Genomic DNA, 16009 nt, shown 5'->3' with positions numbered 1-16009 from the left:
GATCTTTTGGATATGGGACAAAGCGGAGGATGTGTTCTTTTCCTTCCCAGTAGAAAAACTTTTAAGTCTTAATTATGCTGAATAAAAATAGGATATGACTAGCCACTGGAGTAGAGCATATATCCACATGTCTCAATAATCACAGCACCAGTGGTTATCTGGCTTTGCTTTGATTCAGATATCGAGGAAGTGCAAAGGGAGCGGTAAAGCTAAGGCTGTCATTCATCTCAAGTTCCGACCGTCCTATTTTTCTCTTCGGCTCCGCATAGTGTCTCTAGCAGCTGTCTTGACCTGTGAGCTAGTCACACATGCTAGTCATCAGTGAGTTAGGCCGAGGTCAGGAGCTTCTTGAAGTCTTGGCATCCCAAGGGACCACTTCATCTATGCGGTGATCTCACCGGCAGACCCCGCTCTGCTTGTTATATTTTACTTATGGTGTCACCAGAGGTAATTATCCATAGCCACACATGCTACCAGTTACTTGTGTATTGACTCGTGAGACCGCTATGGTGGAGCATGAGGTACAAATCTGAAACACCGGAGCGTTAAATTGCATGACGTTCCCCTATGATTTAATAAAAATGCAGCTACAAAGCTGTGTCGCCTGTCACTTTTGTCTCAGTAAACCTCTTTGGTTTTCTTGGTGACCTTCAACCATTACCTCAGCCGCCACGTGGCTGTAAGGAGGCCCACAAGAGAGGCAGGGAAAGGAGGGGGTCTTTAACCCTTCACTCGTCTTTGCGGTAGCACAGGATGACGGTGGCGTACACACTCAAAGCCGTCGTGACCTCATGGAGGAGAGGAAGTGATTAATGAGGTCAGGTAGTCCGCTTGGTGATGCTGGTCTTCCCAGCAGCAAAGCAAGGCGGTCTAGTCCCCCCTGGGCGACCTCCCCCGATTCCTTTACCATATGTGCTCCTCTGACCCTCTCCCTAAGACCCCCGCTTTGCTTCTGCTAAACTCCTGGGATGCTCACTCAAATGCACACCATGAGCAGAGCGCAAAACTTACTTCTTCATTTTATTCTCAAAGGGAGAATAAGACGGGGAAAAAAGTCAAGATAGTGTCGTAAACGCTAAGTTCAGGCCGACGACAGAGGCTTGACACACACCTGTGACCTCAGCTTTGTATTTGTGTCTAATGCAGCCTGTGAGGTTGGACCAGAGCGCCGCTAATTTTGACCAGATGAGCTTTTCTAGCTGTAACTGCAGCCTATCTGGCACACGTACTGTATATTTATTTTGAGATAATCTAAACCGAGTTTGAATCAAGGCTTGATTTGCAGCTGTTTCAGGGTGCCAACGTCTGCCACTGTGTCAGCTAGATCCATTTACACCTCCCACCACAAGCCGCTGCTGCACGAGCCATTTCTGATAGCTGAGGCTCAAGTTAAACATTGTGGATATGGCAGCTGATGCATTAATTGTGTAATTGTATGCAGCTGTATTGTCTGGGTCAGTTGTGATGATGTGGAGGGGTGTCGAGCTAAAAAGGGAGAGAAGGTTGCATCCCATCCACTTTCCACCATCCATCTCCCAATTCCTATGGGCCGTTACAGATCCATCATCTGTATCGAGATGATGGACCCAAAAGTTTTTTTTTTCTTTCTTAATTTTTTTTACATCACTCACTGAAAATCAGTTGTGATAAAATAATGACAGAGGGCGTGTTTTTAACTGATTAATATATGAATATTTTTTTCATAGCACATTTTACCCACCAATTTCTTTAGTAAAAGTGACATTCTCAATTCTGCCGGCACCTGGCCTCAGTAGTTTTGAATGTGCAATGTTTAATAACGACTTGCTGGTAAATTAGATGTGTCTGGCCTGGCTAGAAATTGAGTGTGAATACACTCTACAGGCCTGCAGCAGGCTGCCTTCTATCCCTCCACGGTGATTTCATCACTGCCTGGAGAAATGTCATGACTCGTAGAGGTCCACGTGGCGCAGAGAATTGGGGAGAGGAGAAGCAGAAGACGACTGGAAGCAGCAGAGGAGAGGGGGAAGAGGAGAAATACAACAGCAGATTCAGGCTTTTTCCCATTATCACGCTCCCCGCTCTCTGTCAAGTTCTGACAGTCACACAGCCAGCCTTTGCTGTATCCAATTAAATGTACACTCATCCAAGTTGTCTCTCCTTCCAGACTTTACTCCATCACCCTCCTGCCCTTGTAATGTCTCCAGTGCCTCATATTGAAAGCATAAGGCAACATATGCAATCCTTTAATGTGCTGCATTTCCATCGCTCCGAAAGCTGCTCCTTTTTATAAGCAACCAAACAGCTATATCCCTCAAAGTTTTTTTTGTTGAACTGAGCCCTTTAGTGTTATGTCATTTAGGGCATAGTTTCAAGCTCTAGCCCATGTCTAGACCAGTGAGGGTCCAAATTCCATATAAAAAGAACCAGCATAGCCTGCCATGAGAAATATCATCCAAACCTACAAAGAATATGAGTAAGATGATGCACGGATGACTGCTGTGCCCCCCAATAGCACAACTACCCACCAGTGTCTTACCTCATAAATCTGTGGGTTGTCTGGTTATCACCTCAAACCAGTGAAAACGATACACATATCGCTCCATTTTTTCCACTTGCTATTAACTGGTAATTAGTGGTAGCCCAATACAAGTGTAAGGGAAGCCCCGCAGATGGAGAACCACAATTTAAGAGTGGCATAAATACCCCTTTGGGCAACGAATAACAGCCCTGACTAAGCTCTAACAGCATTACAGGGTACACCAAGCCTTTTGAATATCAAATAAGAGGCGGCAGTAGGTTTAATGAGCAATTAGCAGCTACAGTATAGGATGCAGTACATCAGGTTTTTTTTGTTTTTTCTGAGACATTACGCAGCCAGCGACCACCGGATCCCAAGGTGAAACCGCACATGCGAAGAACCGAGCACATGTTTACCAAGGTCTTTCATGTTGTCGTGGCGGAAACATACTGCAAATTTGATGTGCATTACATACATTTGCAGAGGAAGGGAGATGGGTATTAAGTCACGCACACGTTAATAGGGATGATGGCCACATCCTGCTGAAATTACACCATGTCTGTTGCTGCTTTAGACTTAATGAGAGCTCGAGTGTGTGTATGCGTGAGGGGGAAAGCCCTATAGGCCAGTCATTATCCTATTCCAACTAGCCATATGCAGGACTGCGCTGCGCGATAGGTTTAATACTCCACAGGTGTTGCTGTCTGCTGTTACTAAAGGGCCTAGCGGATGTCTGTGTGTTTCCTGACTGAGGTTGAAGCTGAAAGCCTTTGCAACATCTTCAACTGAACCCACATTTTAGATCAGAGCCAGGTCACACCTTGGTCAATATACTCTCAATGAAAATGATTTGACGCAATTCCACTTTTTTCCCACAGTTCTCCGCTGGAAAAAGCCATCAATCAATGTCACGGTGATATTCTGAGTGAAGGTAGACCAGGTTGTTTTTTTTTCTGAGCACGGCTTCAAAAATCACCCTGTAGACGTTTGGCTTAGCTGTGGTGAGAGAGGGGAGAGACTGGAACAGTGTGAGAGGAGCCGATAGAGTACCCTAGATCCTCTTAATGGCGTTGTGGTCTGCTGCAGTAAATAAAGTGGAAAAGCAGCCGCGGGGGTCACAGAGTGGACCAATCAGGAGAGAGGAGGGTAAAAGGCTGCGGATGCGGAGGAGGGGATGGAAGGACGGAGCGCGAGTCCAGAATAAATGACTGAGATTTGGAACAGGAAGCGCAGAGAGCCGGTGCAAGCAGCAGAGGGGTAATGAGTCGAGTTAACCTATAATCTAGAGGTTTTCATCGGTGTGTGGCTGGAGCACAGACACTCCATTCTCCCCACCCACCCACCCATCCCACAATGGGTGCACTGAATGTGGTGTGGTTGATCTGCTGCAGCCTAGGATGATGTCAGACCTTACAGACGCTTAACTCTTGTCACGAAAACACCTCTGCTCGTTATTGAAGAACAAGACAACAACTGTAATTGTGCAGTTGAGCGCCTTGCTTTGATTATCTGTCAGTTGCTGTCTCTCCGGGGGGAACTGGAAGCTGTAGAAACAGTGTGTCCCTTCATGTTTTTCATCTGTCATGTCACTATCGCTCATAGCGCGCGAGTCTGATCGTCCATGAGCTAAAAACACGAAAGCGCTGTGGATGACTGGGCTTGGACCGAGGGAGGCCCGCTGGTGTGGGTTTTGGGAGATGGTTGAAGGATGAACGGTTCACAAGGAGTGACATCCTCAGGCCCCCCAGGGAGGCAGAGAGGCACCGGTGCATGGAAAGGGGAGGTGGTGTCCGATGGGTGCTGGGACTCCTATCCACCACCACCCCCCACCACTGCTATGCTCATCCAACCTCAGTACCACCCAGGCCCTAATCAGCAGGATACAGAACATCTCCAGGGGTAGCCAAGCCCCAGCTGCCTGGTGCCTCCCTCTGCCCCTACCCTCTCTTTCTCTCTACTCGCTCCAATCTTAAGCACACACACACACCAAACACACACACACACACACACACACACACACACACACAGAGAGACACTTCCTTTAGCTGCTTCCTACACCCATGTCTCTGTGTCATTATACGCTCATTCTCCTTGACTGCGCCTCACCCATCCAGCGACTGCCACTCATTATCATAGGGCACTGGGGACTACAGCATGCTCTATCCTCCAAGACAACACAGTTTAACCCAACACCACAACAAAAGACTAAGAGAGCAACAGAGAGCGAGGCAGTCTGATTTAGGATTTGTACTCCCAAACTGTGCAAAAACATCCCTGAAAGATACACTACATGCTCTTTTTTTCTACACTGTACCCTTGAGCATGTACACATGATTGCGTAGTCCTTACAAATTTGTCTCTCTACCAACTGCCATGCTTCCAGTGGTTTCCACCGTTATGAAACCCTTAAGATATTCCAATTGACTGCACATGCATAAATCACTCCTCACTCAAAAGTAAGAGTAAATTGTGAGGTATGCAAGTGTGTGTGTGTGTGTGTGGGTGTGGGTGTGTTGGGGGGGGGGGTGATGATAAAGCAGCTGTCATCATATTTTCTCCATGACTTCTACTTACTAATAACCAACCTCGCAAAGTTGGCAAATAAATCAGTGCCTTCGTAGTATGAAATAAACAACTTGAGTCATCCATCTAAATCTGGACAACATTGTGTATGCAAAGAGACACAGGACGCTTACTCAGGACTTTTTACTCTGGCCCTCGAAAGAGAGTCAGAAAGTAATGTAACCGAAATCAAAACCAGCCTCACCTGCCACAGCCGTGCATGGCTGGCCCAGTCTGGTCAGCCTCATGGGGGAGGTGCGAGGGTAAAACGTTGATCCACCCGCATGTTGATATACAAAGATTTGTAATGAAGGGGAATGATTACCTGTATTTACAGAGAGAACCTGAAGGCTGACAGGCCTGTGTTTATAACACCACGTTGGCCAACAGCTGCTGTCAAGTGCGTTTGACGTGGAGCAGACCAGGGTGTGCTGACAACATCTATTTACAAAACAGCTGGGGTGCTAACGACGTCTATTGCTACGTGTGTGACAAGGATGGACCACCAACCTGAAAGTGTACCGATTCGGAAAAAAAAATTCTCAGGGTGCAGTGTTTGCTTTGGCCGCATGCATGATATATAATAGAACATAATGCTACCTGAAATCTTTAAATCCAGTAACAAAATCATAATCAATGAACATATATTATTAGGGTTAAATGCAGTTTCATTTTGACATTAACCCTTAGAGAACCGACCTCTGGCTGGCGGCCCAAGAGATCATTGTTTCCATGATCCTGTTTAAATCGATTAAAATTAAAAACCATAACAGCTAGAGCATTCATTCTTACTGCAGCCGAAAGCTAAGGCTTCTGTCTTTGCGCCATTACGTTCTACACTTGTGATGATGATAACTTCTGGAGTGTTAAGAAGTATTTTGTCCATGTTTCTACATTTAGAAATCTTTTGGATCAAAACGTTTTGTGTGTTTATTGAGTCATATTTGATGAAAACACAGATTTTTGTATTTCTTTTTATTGATGATAAATACTTGTAATAAGTATTATGGTTTATTGACCTACGTAACCTTTTAGCTTAGGTTGTACTGATTTTAGGGATATGGAGCATTTACTACAAGAGATGACATCGCAATAAGCAAAAATACCAATGTAGGCACGGGCGGACTATTTCTATTGCAGAGTTCAAAGGATTAAAGGCAAATTGACGCTCAACCCTAAGGACAAGCAAACACACCGCTGGATCTCCACCTTGAGTAAACCAAGATGTCAGCGCAGTGTGATGACAGTGTAGAAGAGAAAGGAGCTCTGTGGTGCGCTGCCAGTGAGGCTGACGTGTGCTCTTTAAGTGTTCGCCAAGCACAATAGTGAGAGGCGAGGGTCCTGCTCTATACTAATTGAGTCAGCATGCACTGCTGCTGGTCAGGGCGACCTTTTGCAGCAGTAGATTGACTCCCGGCTTCAGGGAGCATTAATAACATAGCGTACGAGCACATACGGACACATATAGACAGTGAAGTGCGTATGGAAAAGTTACAGGAATGGCTTAAGGGCTTTTGAGATCTGCTGTTGTCAAGTGGTTTGACAAGTTTGCAATGCTAATTGAATGACACATTGAATATTCTGTAAAGTTATATTTGACTAGTGGTTTATTTTTCCAAAAAGTTTATAATAGTCTAATGCAAACTTTAATAGATAAAGACCTGCTGCTCAAATCTGTTGGTGGATTTAAAGATTTCGGTAACACTTTACTTGAAGGTATCTACATAAGAGTGACATGACACTGTCATGACACATGAACCCTAACCCTAACTCTAACCCTAACTTGTCATGACAAAAACCGAATGACACTGTCTGACAGAAGCATTATGTCATAAACGTTTATGACTTGTTTATAATGTTTATGACACGTTCATGACAGTGTCATGTCACGCTTATGTAGATACCTTCAAGTAAAGCGTAACCAAGATTTCTCTGAATAAAGAAAAAATAAAGAAATAAATAGCAAGATAATGTCAGAGTCTAGACTAATGAAAGACATGTCATGGCTGCTCTGACTTTGCTCGGAGACTACATGCTGTCATAAAGTCAACAACAGCCAAACTTAGCTAGCTCGTTGTTGGACAGTCTTTAATCAGTCAGCATGCACTTCTCTACTTGGTACTTAAACACACAAAGCTAACCTCCTCTCTGATAAACACAAGTGTGCACAGTGAATCTGAAAAACATTTGCTGGCTAACACAGTGCTGGTGACATACCTGTACTACAGGGTGGCTACCACACAGCGCCTTCACCGCCCCGCGGCTGCCTTCAGTCTCATAGTGGGCCCTGTGGTGGGACTTTGGCTGCACCTCGATCTGTAGGTTGTATGGGCCAGAGCAGGACGGAAGCTGCCAGTCAAGAGCTGGCATAGATGGGCTGCAATTACATGACACATTTTTATTAGGATAAAATAACAATACACACAATGTCTGTTTCTTACTCTACCACTGATTGCTATCATAGTAAATTACCTTGTATCTAGTCCATGCACGATTTGTACTTTCTGTGCTAAAAACTCAGCGTCTAATATTCTCTGCTTAGAATAAAACATGGAACATGGTTATGTTTATGTTTCTTTCTGTATTTTATTTGATTCTATTATATTCTTAAAACCATAGTCACATTTGATTTGCCAATGTAGTAACAGCGTGCTTGCATTTTTGCCATGGTTACTGGAATCAAAAAGTTCTAAACTTGCTTTTAAATTAGCCTCAAATTAGGACACTTTGTTGTAATCCACCTGGCTTGATCCTTCTCCATTTCATCATGCTCTGTAATCTAATCAATTGAAGTCATACGTTGACGTGTGTAATTCCTCTGGCCTGGGTAATAATTAGTGGCCCTTTTTATGAAAAATAAATGAGAGACGAATGTGCCCTGATTACACAGCAGTGTGTTTTGTATTATGGTGTGACAGGTGGAAACAGACACAGGGAGTTAAGTGAGTGACAGTGGGAGGACAGACATTTCTAGGGCACAAAAACAAATCTCACAAACTGGCAATCGTCCTTTGATACAATTATTAACCATTCCAAATTAATGATTGTATAATTCTAAAGAACAGCCACACAAGTATTAAAGACAATAGTGTTATACCATGGAATAAGGTCAGCAGCACACCCTGCCTTGAAGCATGATATCTCTTTCTCAGAGCTACAGCTGGCCTCTTTTAACATCATTGTTCTCGAGATGGAGAGTCAGAGCTTCCCATGTGAACACCGTGGAGATATCTAAACCAAAACAAACATTTGCAAGACAATATTTCGATATGCCGGATGCCTGGTAAAGGCAAAGCCCTGACCCGAAGGGTGGCTCAACTGAAAACAATCTCTGGCATCTTTGTGGAACTTGCGGGCTGTTTGTTGACCCAAAACGAACTGATTTCCCCCCGCGGGGCTTTATCTGCCCAGTCAGTGCATGACATCAGGTTAGCTGCACAGAAAGAGATGGGCTGATGGCGCGACAGACCACAGCAGCGAGCCAGCTGATTAACCCACAGGCTGCTTCCCCTTCAGTCAGGCCTGTCAGCAATACTTCCTGTTGCCCGCTATCTTAATCAAACACTTGATTTCCGACAGGCGAGTGTGTTATTGGCTTGGGAAAAAGAGACACAATTGAAATGAAAAAGCTTGTTTTGCTCAAAAGTCAAAATCAATGATGTAGGTGAGGGCATGTGTGTATTTGTATGATTGTGTCTATATGCGTTTTTGTGTGAGGGTTGCTATAGCAACAATGCCACAAACATGCTGGGCAATTCCACCCTGTGAAATATGATTTATGAAATAGTTTTGATCTTCAAAGAGAATTCCTTTGGAAGTGAAGAGCATTCAACTTTCTTTCTTTCTTTTGATAAGGCCTTTGAAGATGAAAAACTAAAACTGAAATATTTAGATCTGCACAGATTACTCGATTAATTGGTTAGTTGTCAACTATTAAATTAATCGCCAACTATTTATTATCATCTGATTCTAGCTTCTTAAATGGGAATATTTTCTAGTTTCTTCACTCATCTATTCACCATTTTCTGTCGAGAAAACAATCGACAGATTAATCGATAGTTGCAGCCCTAGAAATCTTGTCCTTGCAATAAATTAACACTAAATGGAAATGAAAAGACAACAACGGGGCAACGTAGTGGCATTGGATTGTTTTTCCTTTGCACTGTCTGAAAAATATTAAAGTATTCCTCAGACAGAATGTGTCTGTCCAAATAAGTACTACTGGATTGGTTTAACACTGTTTGCTGAGTTGCTGAAGCAGCTCCACCTACCTGAGGTAAGGCTTGGGTTTAGACCAGGAGTACGGATGCTGGGGCACATCCAGGAACCCTCCGCAGTAGTTCTCCTTCTTGAGGGCCAGGCGGGAGGGGTAGTCCTCATGGCAGAGCTCCCCATCAAGACCCAGCACTTCGCCAGCAGGCTCCACCTTCAGGCTCATGGAGTGGTCCAGCATGGTCTTCCGCGTCTTGATTGGGATTCCCTCCCCCATGTCTACCACTCCATCTGTGGTCAGAGCGTTGATGGCGGCCACGATGGCAGAGTTGGTGTACTGGTTGGTGTTGTCGAGCCAGTTCTCATCTGTGATGCTAACCCTGGGGGAGCCATGTGGGGATGGGATGGGTGACTGCTTGGGTGAGCAGGATGTCTGACGGTAGGTGGTGTCATTGAGGCTGTACTTTCTCTTCCCCATGCTTCCGCCGTTGACTCCACCGCCTCCGCTGCAGGAAGGGGAGTTAGGCCTGGAGCCACGAAGTTGTGTCGGCCAGCCTTCCTCGGCCACGGCTCCTATCTGAGGAGAGGTGGAGGGTGAATGGTGCGGGGAAGCTACAGGACCGCTGGCATGTGGGCAAGACATTAGCGAAGATGAGCCTTTGGGAGAAACGCAGGGAGACTGCCAGGGGGAGTTCTGTGGGGAGTTGTCGTAGTTGTAGAAGCCGGACTCGTAAGAAGAAGCCTCTGAGTTACAGCTACGTGAGGAAATGCTACTTGCAGGGCTGAGGCAACTGGGGTCACGGTAGCCGTCTGCATTGGGCAGCGTCAGCGTCACAATGGAGTTTACACCTCGCTTGATGATGTGGTCCTCACTGCTGCTCTCTTCGACCTCATCCTCGGGGTACTGGCTGTAGGCAGTTATCTCAATACGGGGGCTTTCCAGAGCAGGGGCTCCATTGGGTCTCAGGCCGTGGGGCAGGTAATAGCCTGATGCTGCATGGTTATCATTTTGGAGGCTGTAGCCTGTTTGGTGGCAGGAGGAAACGGAGATGACTGGGCTGGACTGTAAGGTGTGGTAGTGATTAGCCAGACAGGGGTTGCCCATGCCCAGTGGAAGGGACAGGCTGACATTTGGTGTGTAGCTGTATGCATCTGAAAAAAGAAGCATACTGTAAGTATATTGAAATATAGTATATGACAACATGCCACTGCAAATGCTCAGAACCATAACATTATGCCGGTAATGAACTCTGATTACATTTTAGAACAATACCCCTACACAAATCATACCAATATGTCTCGCAGTGAATGACTGCCTCCCTTCTTTATAAACATCTGAAGAAGCTTAGCAATCATCTCAAAGCAGTTACTGTATGTGGTTGCTGTGTAGTCGCAAGTTGCACAGCCACTCTGTTTGTTTGATCAGTTCATCTAAGGCTCTACTTGGCACTCCCTGCCGTCATATGTACTCCACACAAATTCCTCCAGCAGCGCTGATGGATGCTTTATTTGATTGATTGCATCACTCACTGAGTGAATTAGGCCCTCCCCTGTGGAAAACTGACAGCACTCTCGCATCGCTCTGAGCTTGTGATTAAGTCAAAGGGAGTTTGCTGCAGCGTTACACACAGATGCGCCGCGGTGCACACACAAACAAAGGGCAGGCACAAGCAAGCGAAATCACGGGCAGACAAGTGCACTGACATACAAACTCAGTCAGTCGAAGCACATGCAGCCTCGCAGGTATGCCACTTCAGTTAGCCTTGGCTGTGTCATAAGTTGTAAACCTAATGCCAGCCTTTTTATTGATAATGTCAGTGAGGTTAAAAGTGGTCAAAGAATGAATACCATTCGGTCTGAAACTCGGTGAAGGGCATTCCCCTTAAAGCAGCGCGCTATATTTGTTAACCACAATGCTGTGCATCACACGAAATGATGAATCTGTCACACACCACATAATATGTGGGTAGGCAGTCTAAAATTAGTTTATACGAGTCTATTTTCAGAGGTGATTATGAAATATGAGATACGTTCAGTCACACCTTTCATTACTTTTGACACATATTCACAAAACCAAGACTTCAGAACATTATAAAATTCAAATAAAACTAGTCATCTCTAAATGCAGAGTCGTTTACAGTCCTACACAGAAACACACTGACTTCTGAAGTCTTTTTGATCCCAGTACACAGGAGTGCCCTCACACTGTGCAATGTACAAGACATAAAATAAAGTAAAGACACCCTGCACTGTACCCACCTCTCTCTGGTTCATTCTGGACCCCTTGGCTGTACTCAAACAGATAGCTGAAATCAAACTCTTGCTCTTCATGTTGGAAACTCATCTCCGCCTCAATATACACTAAGTTTCAACATAAAAACTAGCATGTGCCTTCAGCTCAGTCTCCTCTGATGTGTTTCTCCTCTGGTTTGGTCTCTTCTAGTGGTAAACAGATGATGATCTCCTGCCCACTCCACCCGGTGTGACACCTCCTTACTTCAGGCCTGACTGACTTTGCTCAGAGTTGCAGCTGTTATTCTTCTTCCCTTTTGAATGTATACGCGATCAGTGCGCTAAAGGCCGCAACATACTTGACTTCTTCTACCACCCACTCAAACACACACTGGAACTTTCACTCTTGTGTGCCTCGTGATCTTGAAACTTGGCTTTTTCCGGGTCACACACGTCACATCTGCTGAACTAATGAAATGATACCAGATCATAGTTTGTGGGGCAAAAACAAATGAAAGAAAAAGAAAATGACTCACTCTTGCACTCAAGTCAAAGCATCTGCAATTGTTTGTAGTGCATTTGAAATGTGGTGTAAGCAGTTCATTCGAAAAACACTGACTATCACATAGATTATAGCGTGCTCTTTCTGTCCTCCACAATTTTTCTCAATTATGTTATCACGATCAAAACACGCTGTCCCCACAACCAAACCAGCGTGACTAAAGAATGGAGGGGTTTATGGACAGGGATTGTGGTCTAGGCTGGGGCTCAGACTGACAGGACCTCAGGGAGAGATAGGTGGTCGCCCACAGAAGTCATCTGCAGTCTCTGGAACTAAGAACCCAGGGGCCACTTATCACACATGGCTGACTATGGGCTATGGCAAAACACCAGTAAAGGGTCTGTGTGTCTCGTGCTTGCATCTGCTGTGCGTTTGAGTTTATGTAGGCCTTTATGTGTGATAATAAAGCAGGCCTTGGCATATTGCTGAAGCTGTATGTGGTTAAGCACGTCTCAAGCTAGCTATACCCGTGATCTCTAAATGCACAGATCACAACTCTCTATCTCTCTCTCTTGCGCGCACACACACACGCACACACACACACACACACACACACACACACACACACACACACACACGTCTGTTACCGATTATAAGGCTTTGGACTGAGGGACTGAAATTAATAATAATACAACCTGCACCCGTCCGTCTGAAACCTCAAAGACAAAATGAAATTATCAAAATCCACAAAAAGCCAGTTATATCAGCACTGGAAGACTCTGTGAATTATGACAAGACATACTATCAATGACTTCTGATGGACCAAATCAAATTTTGCTACCATAAATGCAGAATCAAAGAGCTTAAAAACAAACAAGACTTTCCTTCTAATGGTAGGGCTGAATCATCCTCCAAGATAAAGTATCGCCACACAAGAAACAGAATCTTAACCAACCACTGATGTTGCTGTTGTATGGTTGACCTCTGACCTCGCTCTGCATTTGGAGAATAGACAATCTCCCTGATTTTTTAACAGGCTTTTATAAAAATCAAAGTATTTAAAGCTCTTATCAAGAGGAGTGCAGATGACAGCCACAGTGTAACCCTCATCAACATGTTGAACATGTTGAGAAGCACCTGCAAAGACAGCTGCTGGAGACACCTAATGGTGTGGGTGTAAAATGGGTGCATGGCACTCATAGTTGAGTGAGTGCTAATTTGATCCTCATGCAGAGCAAAGATCATGCAAAAAGGTGTCTAGGCCTACCATTTATTTGGTGACATCTTTAGAAAACAACTGTCACACTGTCATCCAAAATGAACAGTAATACAACTTGTAATAACTAGTAATAATTCATCAAAATAAACAAATAATAATACTCGTTATCATGTTTTATTTTTTCATAGGCTATTTAAAAAACATAGGCCTACTTAAATTAATAAATAAAAAATAAATTTTAGTTCACCAACACTGACAGCTCTTTTTCACTGTACTATGACCTACCAAATGCTTTAACTAGACTTTACAGTAGTGCACAAGATCCCTATCAATTTGCATTATAGCCGCAGCACCGGGTGTAAACACAGCTTAAAATCAAATGAGTAGCCCACAGCTACGCCAGCTGATGAACGATGGATGAAAAATGCCATCGAAATGAAAGAAATATGTTTTTTACCTTCTTCTGCAGACTTCATATCGGCGGCGAGAGAGGTGAGAAACTGGAGTCCTCGCTCCTTACCGGCTGCTGTTCCAAAGCTGAACTTGGAAGTGCCGCTCAGGCAGAAGGTATCCTGCATTCAACAAGCGGTGCGCAACTTTCTCCGGCTGTGAGACTGTAAGGAGCAAACGCCAATGACACTGTGGCAAGAGCTAGATCACTTCACACACCATCAAATAAAACCATAATTCGCAGCGAAGTTATGGCAAAGCGAGTATACAGCTTGGAAAGCCCAGCGAGGCGGACTGTGCGCACCGAACGGCCGGGGAGAAACCGTGTACTGTTGGAAATGGAGAGCGGCGCAGGTAGGGGTGCTACGGGCACCGCGGTGGAGGTGAGTTTGGCTCTCTCTTTAGCCCAATGAAGGTTTTCAAGAGTCTCCCCAGGTCGATGACGCAGCGCGGTTTGTCAGAGGGGCCGGCTCCGGTGCTTTTAAAGCTGGAAAACACCCTCCGTCCTCCTGTCAGTGCGCCGCCCATCCAGGGATGACGCGACCGACTCCTGCAACCTCCTGGACCGCCTGCTGATGTCTTCTACCCTGGGATCCCATCGGTGGAGGTGGGAGGTGTGTGTGTGTGTGTGTGTGTGTGTGTGTGTGTGTGTGTGTGTGTGTGCGTGCGTGTGTGTGCGCGTGCGTGCGTGCGTGTGTGTGGTCTGTGAGAGAGAGCGACAGAGAGAAAAACAGAGAGAGACCCTGCATGCCCCAAAGTTTATTCTACAGTCACAATTTCATATTGTTTTTACATCACTAGGCATCATTTTGTCAAGATAATGCTGCCCTTAAAACTGTAGTACATATATTCAGTCTTAGATTGAAATTACATTTAAATTCCAAAACAGTGTATATAAGTCACAATAGATTCTAAATATCCCTAAGTTGCTAATTAAACAGTTTTTTTTTAATTATATTTCTAACTTGAGTTAATTTAAATAATTGTCAATTTATTTATAGCTGGACCTTTTTATAGTACACATATTTAACAAACGATTTCAGCACAAGGTCCATTTAGTTGCTGTTCTGGAGCTTTCGGTTGTGCCCTTCCCTTCACTCTTCCTCAGTCGATGGAGTTTGCCCAGTTGTCAAGGAATTTTAGATGTTAAATTGTCATTTTTTTCTTCCACGATGGCTTAAATATTGACATAGAATTTCAATTTTATGAATGACATTATATGGTTAAAAGTCACTCTGGAGTATCAATAAGCCTGATGAATAATTCCAGCATTATTGTCAGGGTTGCTATATAAATGTACCATAGCGCAGTGGCAGCTACTGTATATTATTAGGATACATGCAACGAATATCATTTTCCCCAATGTTTTTCTGTAGCTGACCCTGACCTGTGACTTCCGTACAGAGGAAGGGGAGGGAGAGGGGCGGGGGTGTCCTCCACCAAAAACAAAGTATCATATTGCAGTCCTTTCTACTGATATGACTATAATGTCCTTCCTCGTTAATGTTGGCAATGGTGTTATTATATCAGCACGAACATCATTCAAACATTCAGCGTATCCCCATGATTCAAATCAAAACACAACTGCTATCAAGTTTCACTTCCAAATGCGTTTTCCTCGTGTTCGAGGGAAATACGGTTTTCACAGATTCGCCCAGAATAACTATCGTGAACCACTGAGGGCACAAACACACCGTGTTCCCCATCTCTGTTTTCCACTACTTTGTATCAAGTCAGTCCCTTGTGATTCTGCGGGCACAAAGCCTTCTGCTTTGCCTATGTTAAGGGAAATAATTGGGGTTTACTTTTCAGTTTAATTCCTTAAATGCACTCCTATCACCATTTATCAAAGTAATAGTTCCCATTATATGACTTTGTTGTAATAGTTTGGGGTTAATAATACAAACTGATACAGAAAGGTGAAAACACATGGATGTGTCGTTAGATATGGCTAACACATGTTATAGAATTTAAATAGCATGCACACATTGCATATTAATACATTCAAATATACATTGCTAAGAATTAAAATCACACTTATATCTTTGGTGGCGGGGATTTCCTAATAGGAACAGAAGCACTTGGCAGAATAATGGAGATTTAATTTGTAATGATAATGTGTCATCATCATACTTGATGGGGCTTTTTAAAATTAACAGAGTCTGATGAGGGGTACCGTTGAATGGATATCTTTTTGGCAAGTGCAAAGCACTGAAAATAGAGTCTCCATTATGTGGGCTACAAATAGTTTGGAAATGATAATGACAAGTAAAAAAACTCCATATAAAACAAGTAGAGCAGGAGGATCGCTGAGTGCTGGTAGCTGCCATGA

General features: G+C 44.2%; 1 protein-coding gene across 2 annotated transcripts in view; it reads right to left on the bottom strand.

Moving 5' to 3' along the window:
- Nucleotides 1-14280, bottom strand: part of LOC116035329 (nuclear factor of activated T-cells, cytoplasmic 1-like) — a 66486-nt gene extending 52206 nt beyond the window's left edge. Inside the window, exons 1-3 of one of the 2 annotated variants that reach the window (XM_031278357.2) lie at nt 13685-14280; nt 9334-10426; nt 7280-7439 (exon numbers count right to left, since the gene is read on the bottom strand). In XM_031278357.2, the coding sequence (XP_031134217.1) occupies nt 7280-7439; nt 9334-10426; nt 13685-13805 (1374 nt within the window). In that variant the 5' untranslated portion in view covers nt 13806-14280. Of the gene's footprint in view, nt 1-7279; nt 7440-9333; nt 10427-11533; nt 11845-13684 lie in introns of those variants that run through there. The other variant, XM_031278358.2, reaches the window with a different exon arrangement.
- Between the last annotated feature and the right edge of the window lie 1729 nt (nt 14281-16009).

This window comes from Sander lucioperca, chromosome 10 (assembly GCF_008315115.2).
Source record: "Sander lucioperca isolate FBNREF2018 chromosome 10, SLUC_FBN_1.2, whole genome shotgun sequence".
NCBI lineage: Eukaryota > Metazoa > Chordata > Actinopteri > Perciformes > Percidae > Sander > Sander lucioperca.
The sequence above is the reverse complement of the archived record's forward strand: the minus strand, read 5'-3'. Positions and strand labels throughout refer to the sequence as shown.